At 30.5% G+C, this 22,039-nt stretch overlaps 1 protein-coding gene across 4 annotated transcripts; it reads left to right on the top strand.

The window, feature by feature from the left end:
• The first annotated feature begins 11,786 nt into the window (after positions 1-11,786).
• Positions 11,787-16,471, top strand: LOC129310396 (DEAD-box ATP-dependent RNA helicase 22-like). 4 transcript variants are annotated; one of them, XM_054952216.1, is made up of 8 exons: positions 11,788-12,273; positions 12,624-12,908; positions 13,054-13,167; positions 13,290-13,735; positions 14,151-14,475; positions 15,388-15,540; positions 15,820-15,879; positions 16,073-16,471. In XM_054952216.1, exons 1-8 carry the CDS (start codon positions 11,953-11,955, stop codon positions 16,082-16,084), a joined length of 1,716 nt encoding a protein of 571 aa, XP_054808191.1. In that variant the 5' UTR covers positions 11,788-11,952; the 3' UTR covers positions 16,085-16,471. The 4 variants fall into 4 exon arrangements, with proteins under 4 accessions (XP_054808192.1, XP_054808191.1, XP_054808193.1 ...); XM_054952215.1 differs by having other exon boundaries at positions 11,789-12,273; positions 15,828-15,879; XM_054952217.1 differs by lacking the exons at positions 15,820-15,879; positions 16,073-16,471 and adding an exon at positions 15,037-15,157 and having other exon boundaries at positions 11,787-12,273; positions 15,388-15,522.
• Positions 16,472-22,039: the final 5,568 nt, after the last annotated feature.

Here is a 22,039-nt window from a genome sequence, read left to right as displayed (position 1 = left end):
TAAGTTATATATGTTGCCTTTTTACCCTTTCCTGCCATAAGAATGGGTATTTTAAGGACTAACAATTATCATGTGGTACTAAAGAACAATCCATGTCTATCACATCATGATAACTAGGTTTCAATCCCAGAATAATTCTCTAGAAACAAAACAATATACCAATATATTTAATCCAATTAAGTCATTTAATTAAAGGATAAAAATCCATCATTAACCATAACAGGGGATGTGACTCCTTCTAAAATAATATCCGTAAATACTGAGTAGGGAGTACAAAATCATTTATTAGAATATAATTCACATGGTCAATCTAATAAGGCAAAATAAAATAGCTTTCAAAGTAATTCTTTAAATCCTTAGTATTTTAATGTTATGATTTATAATTCCCTTCATTACTCTACAATGCATACAAATCATTTCTTTCCAAATTATTCATAATTATCCATGGCAATGTATATCACATATATTGTAACATCCTAGAAAATTTAATTCCCAATTAGTTGAATGAACAAAGTTAATTACATAAATTAGTATGATATGTGATTACAGAGAGCTAATAGGTATTTTGGGTTATAATTTCAGCCTTAAGATTGAGTCAATCGGGCCATCCAAGAGTAAAAAAGTGAGAAAAATAAAGAGAAAAGGCTCTACGTCACATGCCGCAGCATGTGCATAAGATGCCACGGTGCATAAGCCAGTCAGAGCATGGAGATCTCTCTCTATAGCATATGTCACGGCGTGTGAGGACATGCGCCATAGTGCACGGTACATTTTCTGTAGAAATAGAGTCGTGAAACTGATGTAGAACATGATAAAAACAAAAGGGAAAATGATGGGAACGCAAGGAGCTCTGCTAAGGCTTGAGATTTGAAAGCTTTAAGAGCATTTTGAAACTTCTAAACACTAGAGGTAAGTTCTCTAAGTTTGAATCTCTTTTTTAATTCCATTTTTCTTGAAGTTAGAAGTTATGGTTTAGTTTAGAAAAATAATTTTTGATCTATTGAGGCTATAATATGAATACATTGATTTAAATAAAGTTAATAAGAGTTTTTTAGGTCGTTTAAATTTAGCATTTATGGCCCTACGCGTTTTTGGTAGTTAGGAGTAGTAAATGCATGAAAATCCTCCATAAATAAAGTAGATGGAGTAATGTGACTCCATTAATGCTTATTTGAAAGGTCAACGAAGTTAATGGAGTTATAGAAAGCTAATAAACCTTATAGATACCTTTATACATAGGAAAATTAAATGGTGAGAATGTTAAAGCATACAGATAAATACTGAAAAAAATTTCAAAGAGGAATATTGATGATTTATATTGTGATTAAATGAAGAGTGATCACATTTGGCACCATTTGTGATTTGTGAAAGCTTTCGGAGTAATTAATTGAGGAGCAATACTTTTGATCTTTTAAAGATTTAAGATAATCGATAGAATTTTTTCTTGTACTTCTGTGTATTCATTGATTTATTGATTTAAATATTATAATTGAGATATGTGAAATTATTAAAATGCAAGTGTGGCATTAAATATTTAAAAATCAATAATTATGTGAATAAGGAGTTCAATGATTATGTGGTATGTGGAGTTTAATGATTTTTTGTGAATGGGGTTCAATGATTGTGTATTATGAAGAGTTCAATGATTGTGTGTAAATGGAGTTCAATGATTGAGTGATATGAAAAATTCAATGATTATGTGTGATGTGGAGTTCTATAATTAATTGTGAATTGAGAAAATATAAAGTGCAATAAAGTGAGTTGACATGTTAATGTGTGAAATATTTGCATTCTCATGAGAAATTGAATTTTTATGCACTATATGATCATAAGAGGTGAAAGTTTGCTTAAGAAGAGGAGTAAAAAATTAAAATCCACATGGCAAGGCTACCATTAAAGTTTGAAGGTTTGCTTGGATTTATTTATGTTTATTGTCTCACTTGTTTAATGAGAGACTGTTCCACCGATTCTGTAACATCCTGATTTTTATATAATAAAAAAATTGTGGAATTTAGGTTTTGAGGAAAAAAATGATAATAATAGGAATTTATATTATTTGAGGTTATTTAGAAATAATATTATGATTAGGTATTTAATTATGAATTTAAAAATTTAAATTTAAAACCACATAAGCAATATTTAGTTAAGATATAATACATAAATAATTTTTTTTATGTGTGTGTTAAAAAAAAAAAAGGTAAAAAAAAAAAAAGAAGGAAGGTTAAGAAGAAGAAAGAGGTGCCTTCATGTATAAAAAGGAGGGGGTGTGTGCATTAGGAAGCATGAGAGGCTAAGATGCAATTTAGAGAAAATTGCAACTTTGGGCCCAAAGGTTTGAATAATTAAATTCAAACCTATAGTTTTTTTTTAATATAATTTTGGGACTCACAATCCCATTTTTATATTATTTTTCTCTCTTCCTCTCACGTTGCTCGGCATTTTCTCGCAAGGGGGGATTATTTTCTTTTTTCTTCAGGTATGTTCTAACTTTCCTGTTTAGATTAGCATTTAAAAATTTATTTAATTACAAAATTAATTTTATAGTTATTTTCTAAATAATATTAGCTTTCTAGTGATATGATTATTTTGTAGGATAGAGTAAATATTTTGATTAGGATTTTTCTATAGGATAGTTAATCTGATGATATGATGGATTAAAAATATAGGTTAAAATTCTTAGGGATATAGTAAATATTATAGAATATTTTCTTAAGGTTGAAACTCATGTTTAAGAATTTTGAGTTAAAATCTAGATCTATATGGTTGAATTTATGTGGAATCTGAGACGTAGGGATAAATCTATGATTATTAAATATTTATTTAAGTATGAATAGGTATTTTGAGGTTATAGAAAGGTGATTTGAGGCTTCAGGATAATTCTAAAATTTTTAATTTATTTTGGATGAATTTTTAGAATGTAGAAGGATGAAATTGTGATACTAGAAGTGAATTGAGGATAAAAAAAATAGTTCATTAGGGTACGAGAATTTTAGAAAAGAATTTGGGAAGTTAAATAAGGCATAAATCTTAAATTAGTGTTAATATGGACTATAGATTTAAGACTTTCTAACTCTTTAAATTAGAGTTATTTATTTTAATGTAAAATTAATATATAGTATTGTGAAATAATTATGTAGATTATATTGACAAAGATAGTGGTGAAAAAGGAGTTGTGAAGGGGAACTTGTTATTCAAGACACAAGGTAACCATTATTAATGTGTTGTGATGAGTGTGTTTGTGAATGGTTATGTGTTGTTTTGTTGTTTGGAAAAATTATGAATTATTGAAAATAAATACTGTATATACTTGTTTGAAATTATTGCCAAGTGGGTTAAAAATTTATTTTTGTTTATCATGATGAGATATTATTGTTCGGATATATTCCTGTTTGGATATTTGAATGATGCATGACTTGTCAGGTATTTTAATGTATGGTGTTAATGGGAATTTCTGTTCGGTTAATTATTACCACGTGGTAAGCCCTCATTGGACCCAATGAGTGGCGTGTCGCTTGGTCCAACTCACCTTTGGCCGGGTGATTTGGCGTCCGAGCATGGTGAAAGGAGGATATAAGGTGCAGTCATGCAATTAAATACTTGTTCGGTTTGTTTGAAAATATTGTTCGGTTAAATGTTTTGTGTGCCCACTTAGCAATCGCATGATTAGTTACATCCGCATGCATCATTACATATTAATTTTTGGTTACTGAGACTTTTAAGTCTCATTCCCCGTGGTTAATATTTTTACAGGAGCGAATCCGGCCGAGAAAGCACCAGAGGTGTAATTATGGTGTATGAGACACCATCTTTTACGTTGCCTCTTATTTTGGATTATACAATGTATCTTGTGCCAACTTAGGACATATCTTGTCTATGGAGCATGTAAACTCTAATCCTTTTTATTAAATGCATTTATATGTCCAAGAGGATTATGTCTGTCCCTTTTGATTCATGACCTAATTTAAATAACATGCTATGAGGATCATGTCTGTCCCTCATGGTTCTAATTGCTTTTTGAGATATTTTAAGACCTGTGGTATATTGTCTTGGATGTATCATGGTAGAAATTTTTATACCATGATAAGGGTATGATAAGGGTTCAATGAAAAAAAAATGATTTCTTAAATTAATAACTTGCGAAAAATCGGTTTGTAAATTTGAGGGTGTTACAGATTCAATAAAGGATTTAAATCTAGCTAATTTTCTACTTGTTCAATGAGAAAGCCAGTTTAGGAAGAATGACACTCTACAATATCAGGTTTGGGGAAAACCGTGACCTATAAGTGAGTTAGGTATAACATCCTAAATTTTAACACTTATTTTTGACAAATTAGTAGTTTGATAAACTATTTTAATAATTTTAAACTCTTACTATGGTAGAAAAAGAATTATAAAAATATATCACAAATAGTCTATCATGATAAAAAAAATTTATCATGATAGAAAGATTCAAGCATAATAAATTGCTTTACCATAGTAATTAAGAAAAGCAATCCTTAAATACTTCAAGCGCACACCCTTATTATAGTTTCAAAGCCATAATCGAGTAATATTTAACAAACCATGCTTTTACTATAGATACCTAAGTTGGGCCCTAAATTATACTTTTTCAAACACTAGTTACTATTAAAAACTATTTCAGAGGGCATACTTAATTGAAATTTTACTTCATAGATAGCCAGAGCTATGAGAGACAAACATAATTTTCTTGGCATATAAAGTACAATAATAAATAAAGTTTATATGCTCAATATATATATTTTATCTGTCATAGGTTAGCATAATATACATCAGGTACTCTCTCTTGAAGAAATTAATAACCATGAGAAATGAGACTTAAAGGTCCCATTAACCATATATTACTATGTAATAATGTACAAAAGGCGGTTAATCATGCGATTGCTAAGTGAGCAAATAAAACAATAATTCAAACAATTATTAAATTAGCATAATTATGCCTTATATCCCTCCTTATCCCATGCTTGGACGCTAAGTCACCTGACTAAAGGTGAATTAGACCAAGTTATAAGCCACACATTAGTTTTAATAAGGACTTACCACGTGGTAACTTAATCAAACAAAAATCCCTACTAAATAATTTTCAATATACTCCAACCAGTCATGCATTTATAACAGTCAAACAAAAATTATTTAGCATATTTTTATATCAATCAGACAATTTATCTCATGTTTTCAGTAGTGCCAATATTTACAAAATGTTCATAATATAAATTTAACCCACTTGGCAATTATTTTCGAACAAAAATATACATATATATTATTTCTCAACAAAAATCAATGTTTTCCAAATAACAAAACAAAAACACAATTAATCACACACATACAAACTACTACACATTAATAATGGTTACCTCATGTATTGGATAACACGTTCTCTTGTACCACAACTCTTTCACCATTCTCTTAGACAACACAATCTACATAGCCATTTAATAATATATGTATGACATTAATTTTATAATACTAAATGTTAATTTTTTTTATTGAAATTATTAAATAATTCTAATTTAAATAGTTTGAAAGTTTAGGCCTAGTCTTGATATTAACACTAATTTAAAATTAGTACTTCATTTAATTTTTTAAATTACTTTTTGAAATTCTCATACCTCAATAGATTATACCTAAGTTTAAATCAATTATAATATTAAAATTTCATCATTTTATTTTCTACAAATTCGTCCAAAATAAATTAAAAATTTAAAAATTACCCTCAAGCCTTAAATCACCATTTCATAGCCTTAGAAATATTTATTTATACTCAAATATATATCTAATATTTAGAAACCTATCCTAACATCTCTGATCTAACATAAACTCAATCATATAGGTCTAGAGTTTAACTTAAAAATTCTCAAATTTAAGTTTCAACCCTAAAGAAATATTCTATAGTATTTATTATACCTCCAGGAACCTCAATATTTATTTTTGAATCATCAAAAATTCATATTAACTATCTTATAAAAAAATTCTAATCAGCAAATTTTCTCTATATATCAAAATAATATTATTGTTAGATAGTTCTAAATGAGTAAAAAATATTTATGAAGAGATCTTGAAATATGAAAATTATTTTGTGCACTTAAATAATTTAAAAATTTAGAACCTTACTTGAATGAACAATGCTACACAGAGGTTGAAATGGAAAGAAGAAAAAGAGGAAGGAAGTTGTGTAGAGAAAATGAGAAGGGAAGGAGGATTTTTATAATTGCATGTGGGTCCCACAGTTATTTATTACTTAATATTTATTATTATATTATTAACAAAAATTTTCAAACAAAGGGAACGAAATTCAACATAAGGGATAACTTTCAACAAAGGAAGAAAAAAAAATTCCAACCATTTCGGTGGCTTGACTTTCCCTATACATATATTAATTATATTTAAATAAACATATCTTGTGTGATTTTGAGCCTAAATTTAATCTACATTTGAATGCTTAGATATGTGATTAACTCCAAATAACTTCGAATACAAATTTATTTATTCTAAACCTAAAAAAATATGCATTCCTAAATTTGAATACTAAACAAAAACCTAAATTTCACAATTTACTTATTATATAAAGATCAAGCTATTACATTAGGCAACCTTGGTTAGGTAACCCTTCATGCGTGAATGGCTAGGGTAATCTCATCTTATATAAGATCCCAGTGTGTGCAACTCATAGTTTCATGTTAGAAGTATAAGGAAGATATAAAGGAGGTGTGATCATGCATATTGTGATAACAAAGGGCACATGGATTGTCTGCATTGTGTTCCATGAGGTAAAATAATGAAATTAAACTTGTGTTATTATGAACATTGATCATCATGTTATTATTTCATGAATTTATATCATTGATAATGAAAAATGAAATTATTTGCTTGAAATATATTATTTTGGCTTGAGTATGGCAACGTTTTGCCACTTGCATTTAAATCGATTGACATGCATTAATATAAGTTATAGGAATCTTAGTTATTGAGTGATTGTACTTACTCTTTTCTATTCAATATTACAGGAGTTAGCTCAACGGGACAAGACAAAGGGAAACAATTTAAGGCATAGGATTACTATCTTATCTGTAGGCCTCATTTTCTTTTTGATTATTAATGTGTATAATCTTGCATTATATTGCCAGCTAGAATTGTTCATGTTTGGGCCTACTTGCACTAGGAGATTGCTGAATTATATTGTATATTTTGGTCTTAGGGTATATATGTAATGATATGTGAGATCTATAGTTGGGCCAAAATATTAGTGCAAGTAAGGGATAGGCATGACATGTGATTGATGATGATTAATTGATGATTATGTGATTGAAGCTCTCCCTTTTATTTTTAAAATTAAGGGGTTGAGCATTAAAAATGTATTACATTTGATATTTGTGAGATGTGGTATATTATATAGGTCTATTTTAATCTTTTGAATATGACTTAGGGTGTGAATTTGGTTTTTGGCACTAGAAATGTGAATTAGGAACCCAAGTTCTGTAATAAGAATGAAAAAGAGTGAGTTTTTGAAATGGGTGTCTAAATTTTGATTAGAAAATGCTATGATTATGAAATAAGTGCCATTAGTAAGAGTTAGGAGAAAACTCTCTATAAACACTTATATCACCTTAATCGGATGTCGGATGGAGAAATAAGGCTCATTGAAATTTTGCCCTAATTGTTATCATATAACAGCAACATTGCTGTTAAAATTGTGTATTGCTTCACGGCACATGGTGCTTACACCATGATGCATGGCACAAAGACATATATGTTGCGGCACATGCACAATAAGTAACAACACACATTTTTCTGCATAGTTCTTATTGTGTCCATATTTTATGCAAATGCTTTAAATTGTGAAAGATCCCATACTTTCGCATATATCTAATAACTTTGATTTTGAATTGTAAAGGGCTATTACAATATTTTGATTTTGAAAACTTAAGATCCTAATGTGTAATTTTACAAATTTGCTAATCATATTAAGGATAATTGCATGATTACTTTGAATGTGGGGTTAATTAGAGATTACTAAGGCAGACCTTACACATATTGATTTGTAAGACATAACTGTAAAACATAAATCTCATGCAATAGTATAAAATCTACATTTACAATTCATCATCAAGTTAGGAGTTAAAATAATAAAATAATATTACTAAAAATTCATTTATGCGAAAACTAACTACTACATGCGCATGTTATAACAAGAATTAAATCTTAATTACCTCAACCCTTCAAGTTAGAATGGCAATATGGCCAACCAAAACCACTTTAAAAAGCCAAACAACCTCCATATCATGATCTATAGGTAATAACCTAGATACTTTGATATCCATAACAATGCCTACAAGGCCCAAAATAGCCAGAATACATGCATATCAACATCCTAAAAATGTCCCCTTAAGTATCTCAACTATCAAATTTATCCTATCAAATCCAAGAATTAATTCTTACACCAATTTCCATAAAACAATTCAAATCCGAATAGGCCCTTTTCAGTTTCAATCTCAAGTTTGAAATGATAAGCCAAATCATTTCTAAATTCAATGAAATTTTAGACACAGCAACCTTATCATCTAAGGTTTCTAATTGAATAAAATCTTAGACCAAACCACCACTTGATTAGCCAACCTAAAAATGCCAAGAAAATGTAGAATAAATACTTCAAAAATCCAAAATTCAATCACAATTCATATTTCAACAAGTATAACTAAGTCATCTTAATGCAATAATCACGTTTTTCAACCATCAATTCCTTGAAAATTTGAATTTCAACTTCTAACAATCTAGGTTTTCTTCAAATAACCAATATATTCAAAATCCACCAATTAAAAACTTAAATGAGGTTAGAGAAAGATTAAGCTCACTTCTTGAAGCTAGAAAATGTCTTTAATCAACTTAAAATTGGACCTAAAGTTGTCACCCAAAATAACTCCAATAAATCGCAAATTTCTACTAATTAAAGATTAAGAGGAAGGTAGATAAAAGTTAGAAATTACTTACTAGAAGTTTGGGGAGTCTCAAATCATGCTCCAAGGCCTTAAATCCTCTAGCACTATTTCTCTCTCTCTCTCTCTCCCCATCTCTGCAACTAAACAACCCATTTATAATCTAAGTTAGTGTGGCCCTCCACAAGTGGTCATGCCATTATAATTATGTTTGTGTGCAAGTAAATGTTGTGGGGGGATTTTGCTTGTTTGCCTTTTATTCGCAAGCAGTCATGCCTTCACAAAATTTGTTAGTGCACAGTTAATCTTTGCATTTTGATTGGTCAATGTAAGACTAGCGTCCATGTGTGGTCAACCCCTTTGAAATTCTTCTTCGTGATTGGACATTGATAGCAGCACCAAAAATTGCCCAACAAATACTAGAAATTCGAATAATAGTCCCTTAACTCCATGTTACATCATGTTCTAAACGATAGGGGTGTTATATATCTTATTATTGAAAGGAATCCTATTCAAGATAGAGTCAGACATTAAATGTAGGTACATCTTTCAATAAGAATTTGAACCTTAATTTGTAACATTATGAGGAACTAGACTCTTTTGCTAAACTAAGTTATAATTAATGCACATGTTTTATTATAGCTATTGATTTTAATGCAAGATAAAACTGAAAAATCAAACTTTTTTACAAATTTAAGAATATCAATTATCATTTTTTTAATATTGGTAAAATTAGTTAACTTTACCTTATATAATTAGGGAGAGGGTTATCTTTTTTTTTTTTGAGTTAAATGTAAGTACCTCTTCTAGAAAGAATTTGAACTTTAATTCACAGCATTAAGAGATATTAACCCCCTCTACTAGATCAAACTCATTAATTGGAGGAAGGTGTATCTTATCAAACATTTACTCCTTACTTATATTACTTGACTTGAAAGATTTATTGAGATCAAACATCAAACAAAATCATCATAAACGTGGTGTGCTTGTCAAAACTAAATAAATAAATACAAAGGGAGCATTTCATTAAGAGTACATCTACTTTATAACTATCTTAAATCAAAAGATTAATTCAAATCAAACATCAAACAAAAACACTATAAAGGGGATGTGCTTGTCAAAATTAAATAAATAAATACTAATACATTGAACATGAGGGGGTATTTTATTAAGAGAGCGTCTACTCTTCAGCTATCTTACTTAAAAGATTTATTGAAATCAACCAAACTTGATGATAAAAGTTTGTGTTTCAAGTAATGGCATTGTTAATTAGGTAGTTGGGGTTAGTTGTGTTAAGTTTAAAAATATATTAAAAAAAGATTTATTGAAATCAAACATCAAACAAAATCATTATATAGGTGATGTGCTTGTCAAAAATAAATAATAAGTAAATAAATATTATGGAGAATTTCACCAAAGGATCAGGGATGTGACATAATAGTAAATAAGATCCATTAAATTTAAAATTTTAGTTCAATACAACATAGAAAGAATGAAATGAAATTAGTTTAAATGATGAAAGGATCAGAATATTATCTATTTAAACACTAAAAAAACAATAGTCAAATTTAAATGTAATGTTGGGAAATTAACACATTGAGAAATTAATAGCTGAAATTTTTTCTTAAGTTACTTGTTAAATTAGTTTATCTGGACTTATGGATCAAGAGTTGTTAATTTTTCAACTTTATTTGTTAATTTTTTAATATCACTTATAAATTACTTTATTTAACTTGACAATTATTAATTTGTTTAATAAATTTATTTAGACTTATGATGTAACATGTAATTGTTAATTTCTCAACTTTACTTATTAATTTCTTAATATTACTTATAAATTACTTTATTTGATTTATTAGTCTTTGAGAAAACAAGAAGGCTTGTTCAGTTAATCTATTCTAATTTATGAAGTAACTTTAGTTGTTAATTTCTCAATTCTAATTATTAATTATCTAATATTACATACAAATAAAAACACTATTTTTTTAATGTTTAAATGAAGACTATTTCAATTTTCCATTATTTAAATTAATTTCATTTTAATTTGAATTAAAATTTTAAGGTGTATTTGATTTGAGAAGAGAAAAGAGGAAAAATTTTAATGAAGAAAAGGGAAGAAATTTTAATAACCTTATTTAATTTAGAATTTGTTTGATTGGAGGGAGAGGAGAGGAGCCTCTCCTCTAAATTGGAGGGATTCCCTCTCCCCTCCTCTCCCCTCTCTTCGAATCAAATAAAGTTTTAGGAAGAAAGGGGAGGGGAGGGAATTAAAAAATAAATTAATAATTTTATTTTTATCAAATTTGATTTGATTTTATTTTTTTGCTTTGGTAAAAACTATTATATTAGAATTTATTAAGTTGTTGTTTTAAAAATATGAACTTATATTGATAAAAAAATTTGAAGAACAAATTATATTTTATCAATAAGTTTAATAAAAAAATATTAAAATTTTATACATTAAAATTATATATTAATTTTTGTAAATTGATAAAATTTATTTTATTATAAGAAAGAGAAAGAGAAAAATAGTACATAATCTTTTGATATTAAAAGTAATTTAAGATTTTTAAAATATTTAAATTTATTTTAATTATTTTTTCTTTCCTCTCCCCTCCCAAAAACCCTAAATTAACCAAGTACGAGGTTCTTCTCCTTTTTCTTATTATTCACTAACCAAACGAGGAAAAAAGAGCAACTCTCTTCTCTTTCACTTTCCTCCAAAATTTTTTAACTAAATACACCTTTAAATTTTAATAGGTTTTATTTATTATTATGTTATATCCTTTGTGCAATGCTGGAATTCTCCCTGAATACTTATGCACGTTGCTACGAATTTAGGATGGCCAAAAAATGAAACCCTGCCCTCATTCCTCGTAGCATGTCGTTGACGGTACGGCTCTCTAAACCCTAAGCCCTTGTCCGCATCACTTCATGCTAGAAGCTGAGTGAAGAACTGTAGACTATCATTTCTAGTTTCAACCAACCTCTGAAGAAGAAGCCGATGATTATTTACCGTTCCGCTTTGATGTTACATCTCCAAATACCATCAATTCGATCCCATGTCTTCTCCCATTTCAAGCACACATACTTCTTCCGCTTCACTTCTTCGCCTTCTTTGGTTAATGTTCCCTTCATTTCGCTTTCTCGTCCTCGCCAACGGCTGTTCAAGGCGTTCGGGAGTGCCATCGTGGCGGCCGCAAATACAAAAAGGATAGACACATTCTTGGCGGAAGAAGATGTTTCGTGGAATTCACTTCGTCTGTCTGATGCCATTTCCCGAGCTCTCTCTAGTATTGGCCTCGATAGGCCATCTCTGGTCCAGGTCCCCTTCATCTTTTTCTCCTCATTTGCACTTGTTTCCGCATCGCCTTGTTCTGATTCTCCTCAACGCGTGCCACCTCTGTGATCGCTAAGATCTTGAATACCCTGTATTTCAAAATTGGTGTTTTGTGTCTCTGTTACGCTTGTGATTGCCATAGGTACTGTCGAATTTAGTCAGTGTCCCTGAGTAGAATTAAGTAGCTACATGCTTCAGTACTGATAAGCAAACTACATCATGAATAGAAAGCAAATATCTGATTTTCCCAAAAAAAAAAAATAAATAAAAAAGGTAATACGGCTCGTGATGAGAACACTTCTTAAGACTCTGTGATTGTTTTCTCTGTAATTCAGGCTTCTTCTATACCGTCTGTGCTTTCTGGAAAGGACGTGGTTATTGCAGCGGAGACTGGTAGTGGTAAAACACACAGTTATCTAGTTCCTCTAATTGATAAGCTACGAGGTTCACACTACAATTCTGCCAATGCTGTCAGTTATCAAAAAGAGCCTCTCTGTAAGATTCTGCTAGTTCTGTGTCCAAATGTACAACTCTGTGAACAAGTAGCTCAAATGGCTAACAGTATTTGTGGGGACGATGGTACGCCGATGGTTAGTGTGGCAGCCATTTGTGGAAGACAGGTAGTGATTTTTGTGCAATTCACCTTAGGTTATTTTGGCTTGCTACATTATCTCTACCAGCAAGGTTGTTTTCATGCTAAGTCTTAGCTTTCTTGTAAAATTCAAAGTCTGATTTACTTGATCAAGCAGTTTTTCTTTAATCCAGGGATGGCCTATTCATGAACCAGATATAATTGTGACAACACCCGTTGCTCTTCTAAACTATGTTGAACAAAACAGAAACCGCCGAATGGAATTTATGCGCAGTGTTAAATATGTGGTATCTTTCTTGTATTATGTTCTTATTTAATATATATATATATATACGTATGTATATATCCAGATTTTTTCAATTAAACTGCAAATGTCTTTATTTATATGCTTGTTCTTGGTAATTGGCAGGTCTTTGATGAAGCTGATATGCTTCTCTGTGGGAGTTTCCAAAATAAAGTGATTCGTCTGATAAACCTGCTTCGCTTTGATGAAAAGCTCTTATCCCAATTGAAAGAACCAGTATCAGGGTTGCCATTGGAGCTAGAATCTACCTTGTCATCACACAGTGACAGTGCCATATACGGTGAACAGAAACAGCCTACTGAAGACACCATCTCAGAAGATGGGAATGTTGATATTGATACCCATATGGTCGACACCAATAACAAAGCTGGTTCAATCAAGAGAAGAGACTGGAGGAGAGTGAGGAAAAATTATGAGCATAGTAAGCAGTACCTTTTTGTTGCCGCCACACTTCCTGTGAATGGGAAGAAAACAGCTGGAGCAATATTAAAACACATGTTTCCTGATGCTGAGTGGGTTAGTGGAAATTATCTTCATTGTCACAATCCAAGGTAGTTCATTTTCTTCACTTTATAGTGGTGTCTCATTTTTATTCCTTGCTGCATAACTGCTGTTTTGATCAAACAGCTTGAATCTATTAAGAGCTGCAAATGTAAGTGGTTCTGTTGCTTGAAGTTGATGCATTTTTTTGTCAATGACAACAAGATGAAGAGGAATGATTAAGAGGAAGATCTCAAGTCCTATAATATCTGCCATGATAGGGCAAGGACATAATTTGACTTAATAAAGATATTAGTGCGTAATGTTCTGCCTTTTTTGTAAAGCCAAGTGAAAAGCATGCATAAATCTGTCACTTTTTGACTTGTCAAATTTTGTTAAATCCAAGGCATCCTGGGCACACTGGCAAATAATATGATTGATTATTCATTTCTGACTTATTATATCTGTATTTCTTTTCCATTTCAGATTGGAGCAGAGGTGGGTTGAAGTTACTGTTGATACACAGGTGGATGAACTCATAAAAGCTGTGAGACAAGGTTTCAGTCAAGATTTGGATGGTTTTGGGGGCATTTCTCGAACAATGGTGTTTGCCAACACTGTTGAGGCTGTTGAAGCAGTGGCAAAGATATTGGTCAGATCTGGGATTGAATGTTTACGCTATCATAAGGATCGCACCTTGGATGAGCGAGCTAAGGCCTTAGTTGAATTCCGAGAGAAAGGTGGTGTTCTTGTATGTACTGATGCAGCTGCTCGTGGTGTTGACATTCCAAACGTCTCACATGTTATCCAGGTGCTTTTCCTTTTACTGCAGCAATTTAGCATTTTGATTCAATCGATAGTTTTATTTTTTCCATATCAAGAGTCTGTAAGACTAGGTTTCAGAGCAAACCAAAGTAGGGAAAGATATGGTATGTTGAGTAGATGAAAGGGTTGAACTCTCACCATGTGCAGAACAGTGGAACGGCAATGATCGTAAAAATGGCTGAAAACTTTTGTTGAAGGTTCATAATCAATCAATACAACTTTTTCCTCATGTGGTGGTAATTTGTGTTGATAAGCATCAGTTTCTATATTCACAAAGATTGTTTTCTTCATCGTGTCCATCCTGATGTTAAATTTACATTATAAGTGTGCTCAATTTGAACTTGCCAGAAAGCCAAAGGGTAGAAGGAAAATTATCCTCAAACATCAGATTTTAGAACTTCCAATATTTGCTGCCATGGTCACATATTAGCTCTTGAAATTTCTGTGCCACAATGTACGATATCACCCATTTTTCTGGTGCAGTTCTTGCAATGTTCATATGAATTGCTGTCTTTCAAATTAAACTATTGATGCACCTGATTGTTAGAAAAGTTGGTCAAATTCTTTAAAAAGAGCGCTGTCATGCCTTATGGAGCACAATTTGGATTTTGACGCTCCCACAATATGCTGATGACACACATCTGACTAGCTTCCATACTGATGACATGGTACATTTTAAGTACTGCTTATGATATAAAATAACACGTGTTGTGTTACACGTGAAAGGAGCTCATTATTAGGGAAGTTTAAATTTCAGGATGAACATGCTGCTTGCCACCCAATTTTGTTTTGCCATTCATGTCAAAGTACATGCTTCATTGAGCTACTACTTTGCACAAATCATTTTGTGATATTTTTTTAATTATGGGCATTCAACCTTGTTGTGGATCAATTTCAGGCAGATTTTGCTAGTTCTGCTGTAGACTTTTTGCATAGGATTGGCAGAACTGGTCGAGCTGGTCAATTTGGACTTGTGACTAGCATGTACACTGAATCTAACAGGGAGCTTGTTGATGCGGTTCGCCGAGCAGGGGAACTTGGTCGACCAGTGGTAAAATTTGAACTTTAATTAGTATATTATTATGTATGAATCCTCTAAACAAACCCCCCCCCCCGGGCCCAAAAAAAAAAAAAGAAATCCCCGTATGCCATTTTTTTGGGTGCCTTCTAAATAGTGACATCGAGTCCTCAAGAGCTATCAGAGTCTGGTGCAGGCACATCATGCGAAGTGATCTAACCAAATAATATTTTAATCCATAAAACGGAGTTCTTGATCTGTGACCTGATTCATTTATTTCTTTATTTTGATAAATGATTTATTTATTTCTAATTCTGCAGGAGAGAGCATTTAGTAGAAAAAGAAGTTTCCGTAACAAGATCAAGAAGAGGGGTAAAGTTGAAAATCTAGTCAACACCCCCCCCCCAAATCTTTTATTATGATTTTGCATTAACTTATACCTTGCAGGCAGCTCCTTCTGTTGATGTCAAAAGTTGACAATAAAACTTAAAAGAGTCTTGGATAAGCATTTTCATCAGCGATATGAAAACAAAAAACTAATGATTCCATTTGCTGATTGTAACAGCGGCAAACCTAGACAGAGATTCAGCCATTGTTAAAGAGAGTGCTCTGGCTTGAAAATACGAGGTCATGTAGCTCTCATTCTAAGCTACGTGGGTGCCAATTGGAAGTGCATTAGCTGTTACGCCCATATGACTCCGAGTGAACCGCTCTGTTTATCCCTTAGATATAAATGCATCATCTATTGGATTCTACCATTTGATGTGAATTGCTCAAGACCCTGAATCCGCCCCGTACGAGAAACTAATTGTCGCTGGTACAAATTCTTCCTAGCAGAGTCCTTTATCTCTGGTTCATTAATTTGCTAGCTGATCCCTGTTGTGTCTGGTAATAAAGTTTATCAGAAGTGTGATAATAAAGTTTATCACGCCAGGTGTAAATTATGAGGCATTTATTTTGCTGAGCTCTTTTGATATATTTTTTTTCTTTTATTACTTCTAAACGTGATTTATAGACAATGCAGAAGCAGAAGAACCTGTCAAATTAATAATGTGGATTGTATGTAAAATTGTAAATACCCATAAATCAATTAAAGTTTTGCGTGCGCATTCATTGTTCGCTTTGTTAAGTAGGAATTGAGAACAAAGATGGTCTTCGAGGTATTGCTTAAAGCATGGAACTTGCATCCAACTAAACTCTAATTTGCTTAACTTGTACGACTCGTGCCTCTATACTTCCTCTTCATTCTCAATTTAATCTAATAATGAGTTTGAAGCTACGTGACGTAACTAATGTGAGCAATTAAGTGGTCTTTGATTATGGAGTCTTTGGAGCGACTAATGAATCAGAATTCCATTTTTATACGTCACAATCTCTAAACATCCACTAGCTGCAATAAATTGTGTTTAGAATTTTGACGCTCGAGTGGGTAAATATCCCACTCAAGCTAAAAGTAAGTTGTTTTTCGATGTTTTCATTCTTAGGCACGGGAATAATCTCTAGTCGAAGAAATTTGCAGAGTTTTCTCGTTTCAATTACGGAATCAAAAACGGAACCTTCGGGTAGAATGACGATTATGGTGTGGATGTTGAGCACCATTTTTTTTTTTGGGCCAAAAGTTTGATAAGTGATGATACTCGCGAGAAATAATCTGACGTTATGGTATGTTTGCTGGAGTGGGAAGGAAGGGAAAAGAAAAAAGCATGCCAAAGATGAACTTCTCCGGTCACTTTCCAAATAATAATAATAATAATAATTTTTTAGTCATTTTATATGGAAAGGTGGGTTATTTATTTTGCCCTTTCATAATTTTTGATGAATAAAGAGTGTAAAAAATTACATGAGAGGGAAAGTATTTTTAAATATGATGCATTTAAGAAGGATAGATTGAAAAATAGATCAAATGAAAAATTTAATTATCTCTCATTGATTTTGGTAAGATAGTTAGAAGTAACTTATAAATAAAATTGAACAGAGTATACCTCTAATGGTTCGCTTGAGATGTACTCCTCGATCCCTATTATAAGGTAAATCTAGCTACTTTATTAAAACTAAAAAAATATGATTAAGCTATTAATCTTATTTAAAAATATAATAAACTCTTAATTTTATCTATATTTAAATAAATTTTTTTAAAATTTACATTACATTCTTTTTTATAGTTAAAGAGTTTAAAATTGGGAATTATTAAAAAATATAATTAATATTCTATCAAATATCTTATATCAATGATCGAAAAATATTTTCAGAATGCACCCTATGATAAAAATTAGAGAAAATATATGATATCCCGTTTCCTAAAAAGGTTTTGGCCCATTCTTTGGCATAGCCTATGAATAAGAAGTACTATTTCCCATGGGAATGATTGAGCAATGTCAAAATTGTTTATAAACTCTAATTCCTATTTTCTTTTAATGTTTTATGTATTACTTTTTAAAATGAGTATATATTAGTCCTTTCAGTTATATTTATTCATGTTCTTTTTTTTTTACTTTTATCATGTTAAATATTAGTTAGAGAGTGGATTTAAAACCTTACGAATAAAAATATATATAAGTAGAAGAAATGTTTAGATAAACCTAGTGAACAATGTTATTCATAGTCTATCCAATAAAAACATGACACTCAAATAATATTAAATATAAATTGAAAAATGAGCCAACAACTCATAGGTAGTGGCTTGGTTCAGGAACCCATCAGAGCTGTAGCAAAAGCGAGTTTTCATAGGGCAACTGTCATTGTTTATGGACCCGAACTTGAGTGATCTATCCATGATCAAGGTGAAGCTTGAGTGAAACTAAGTGGAGACCCGAACCGACTAATATTGAAGAATCAGCATATGAGTTATGGTTAGGGGTAAAATATCACTCGAACCCAGCACTAGATGGTTTTCCCTGAAATGCATTGAGGTGCATCAATTGACTGGATATCGAGGGGTAGAGCATTGTTTTAGTACAGCCCACAAGAGCAGTATTAATAGATGGTTAAAAGATAAAAAAATAAATAAGCATTTTATTATAAAAAATTCATAAAAATAAAAACATATAAGATTTTATTTAATTAAATTTGTACAATTTTATTAGATGGATCATAGATGACGTAATGTATCGGATCTATCTGAGAATTTCTTTTATATATATATATATATATAGGGTGTAAATGACTTGATTCTATTTCAATAATATCTAGAATTCAAAGCTTCTAAATAAAAGAGGAAAAAAAAAATATGTCGGGAAAGCTATCATCAATTGATAATGCCTAAGCCTAGATAGATAGTACGGAGTGTCAAATAACTGTAAAATAAATAAAAATGGAACATGAACGACCATGCCTCATGCCGGTGCAAATAAGAGTTCAATTTCATTGCACTCGAAGAGGAAAATCTCCTATCAATTTGTCAAAAACTCAGTCAATATTTGGAACACCTCTACGTGGTGATGTAATGGTTGACCCAAATGAAGACCGAGTTCGTGACGTCATTAAGCTGATTTCATTCCATGAGTTCATTATTTAACCGTAACATATCATGAAAATTTTAATATGGGTTAAGGCAAGAAAATATGCAACAATAATAACAACGAAACCTCTTATCGTAAGTAAAATGAGTCAAGAAAATTTACATTAATAAACAAGTTTCAAAACATTAGGCGGTTAGCATATACCCCTTCCATTTCCAAAAATAATAAAAACTATCACGTATTTATTTTCTTTTATTTATAAATATAACTATAAATTTCAACAAGTATTCATTATTTTTTTTTTCAGATTATCTTTCATAAAATCAATATTTTTTAAAGGACAAATTGGCTAACTAGTCCAAAAAAAAAATCTTATGTCTAAAAAATATGAACCAATTTTTTAAAAATTTAGGAATATGATTGATTTACATTAATATATAAGGAGTTCATCATTGATATATAAGGAATTTATTATTAAAAATTTAAAAATTTATCATTGATATATAATATTATATCATTGATGAATATAATAAATAGGTCATAATGTAACATATAATAAATATTAGGCTATTTATTTTGTTTGATCCTATAATATTAATGTTATCTGCAAAAGCCTCAATTTTAAATTGTATGAATTGATTTTTTTTTAATATTTGAAATCGAAAGGAGTACAAAGTTACCTTAAATTAATTTAAATTTTTTAAAATGAAAAAAATATGCGAAAAAATTACCTTCAAGTTTCAATTAAACTTGATAACACTTAGTTTAACTCAATAACATTAAACAACGTACAACTATAAAAAGAAAAATTCACGATTCATCCTCGAGCATAATGATTATTATGAAAAGAATGAGTCAGGGACTGATTTTGGTCAACGTACAGCAAATGCATCTTCTTGGGTGTTATAGTCCTATCAATTGTGAGCATTTTTGCAACATTAAACAAACTAATTATGTTATTGAAAAATTTTAATTAATTCTTCTGTTATCTTTATCGTACATGTGATACCAAGTTTATCAACTTGCTCATGGATCGAGCTGGCTTCAGCTGCTTGTGCCACCCCTAACAATATATTGAATAATAATTGATGATTGATTATTGGTGATGAAGCATCTGGAAACTTGGACGCGTCAAATCTCACAATCAGGTTACGTGAAAGCCCCATGCAAAAACGTCATTTCATCCACAGAAATAGCAAAAGAAAAAAGTGAATTAAATTATTAAGCATATATGAAAATGTGAGCCTTTCATGCATGGACCCGCACAAAACCAGCAAAAAAATCAGCGCTTCATTAATGGACATAGAACGATATATACAATTGTGGCCAGGTCATAGAGCGATATGGCCATTACAGATTCCATTCTTATCATAATTCCTTTTCAAATTATTCACAGAATCTTTTTTTTTATTTTTTATGATCCGTTGGGTTCTCTATGTAGAATCGAACCAATCATTTGGATCAAATTTTATGATGCAAATCAGCATTTAATCTGAAAGCATCAAGTTCAATCCAATATATAATCCACAATGCCATTTTTTAATAGAAATATAAATTGTTGATATAGTATTAAAATGAGTAGCAGAACAGAACACAAAAAAAAAAACAAAAAAAAAAGAGTAGCAGCACAATCACAATACAAAGTTAGTTACTTTCATAGTCTTATTAAAATTTCGGGAGAATTATAAACATGTCCTAAATTAAAAAATAAATTATTTTCTTATTCTTAGTTACATACTCTCTCTGTTCCAAAATATAAAATATTTTTAATCAAATTTCACCCCAATAAAGTAGTTACTTATTTTTAAACTAATCATATCTTTTCATATTTACCCCTATTAAACACCCTATAATAAATATGAAGTCATCGGTCAATAGGGGCATTTTGTTCAAAAAGACAATAATTACACCTCGAATAACTAAAAATATCTTACATTTTTAAACATTAGACTCTTCAAAAAATATCTTATATTTTTTAACGGAGAGAATATAAAATTTCATTCCATCTAGGACATGGACGGCCTAGATATATGAGAAGGGGGCAAGTGCCCCCTAAAACAAAGTTAATATTACTTATAGAATCCATTTTAAGAAGAAAAATTACACACAATGCCTCCTCTAATTCATGTTGCCCCCAACCCAGAAAAAATATACTATTTCTTTAGTAATAATTTTAGTAAGTATTATGTTTATTTTAATCTAATAAATATTTAAAATTATTTTTCATAAAATTTTAATATTTATAGTTGGCCAAAAATTTGCCTCGATTTTAATTAATTTACTTTGTTTTTAGTGCTCAGTAATTGATATATTATTTTCCCTTGTAAATACAAAAATATTGACATGTCAAATTTTTGCATTTACGAGTGAATAAGACATGTGAATAATTAATGTTTTTTAGTCAAAATTAATCTTTTTTATTTGAAATGTGTATGATTCTCCCTAAAATAATTCGATTTGGTGTGGAGAAGTCACTTCCACCCAGCTCCTCCCACGAAGCTGAATTTCTTTTTCTCATGTCACATTCTTGGCAATTGCATTAATAATTAATTAAAAAGAGAATTACATTAAAATCCTATAGAAAAAAATTAATTACTATAAGATCTATTGACAACTAATTTTTTAATGTAATTTAGTTCAGTTGTTAACGGATCTTGTAATAATTAATTTTTTTGTATGGGACTTGATTGTAATTCTCCCTAAATTACCCACATGAATCCAATAAATATATATTTTAACTTGTTATAGTTTAAAATCAATTGTAAGGTTGATTTGCCTATTGGATTTGAGTGCATATATGTGGGCAAAATTTTATATATTATCAGCCACGAATAATGTATATTCCACGAATTTCAATTTCATACATTATTAGCGCAAGCTGCAAGTCAAGATCATGACCCAAGTGAAAATTTCGACTGGGTGATGTAATAGTATGACCCTAGTGAGGACTGAGTTCATTCACCACGTCATTAAGCTGATTTTCTTATTTCATGAGCTAATTAATCATCACATTTCATCAACTAGTCGCTTTGATCTTTAATATAAGTAATTTTTTAACTATCTTACCAAAATTT

This window comes from Prosopis cineraria, unplaced genomic scaffold (assembly GCF_029017545.1).
Source record: "Prosopis cineraria cultivar Desert tree isolate PC_DT_omini unplaced genomic scaffold, ASM2901754v1 PC5, whole genome shotgun sequence".
NCBI classification, from domain to species: domain Eukaryota; kingdom Viridiplantae; phylum Streptophyta; class Magnoliopsida; order Fabales; family Fabaceae; genus Prosopis; species Prosopis cineraria.
Note: the sequence above shows the minus strand (reverse complement) of the source record. Positions and strands in the feature narration are given on the sequence as shown.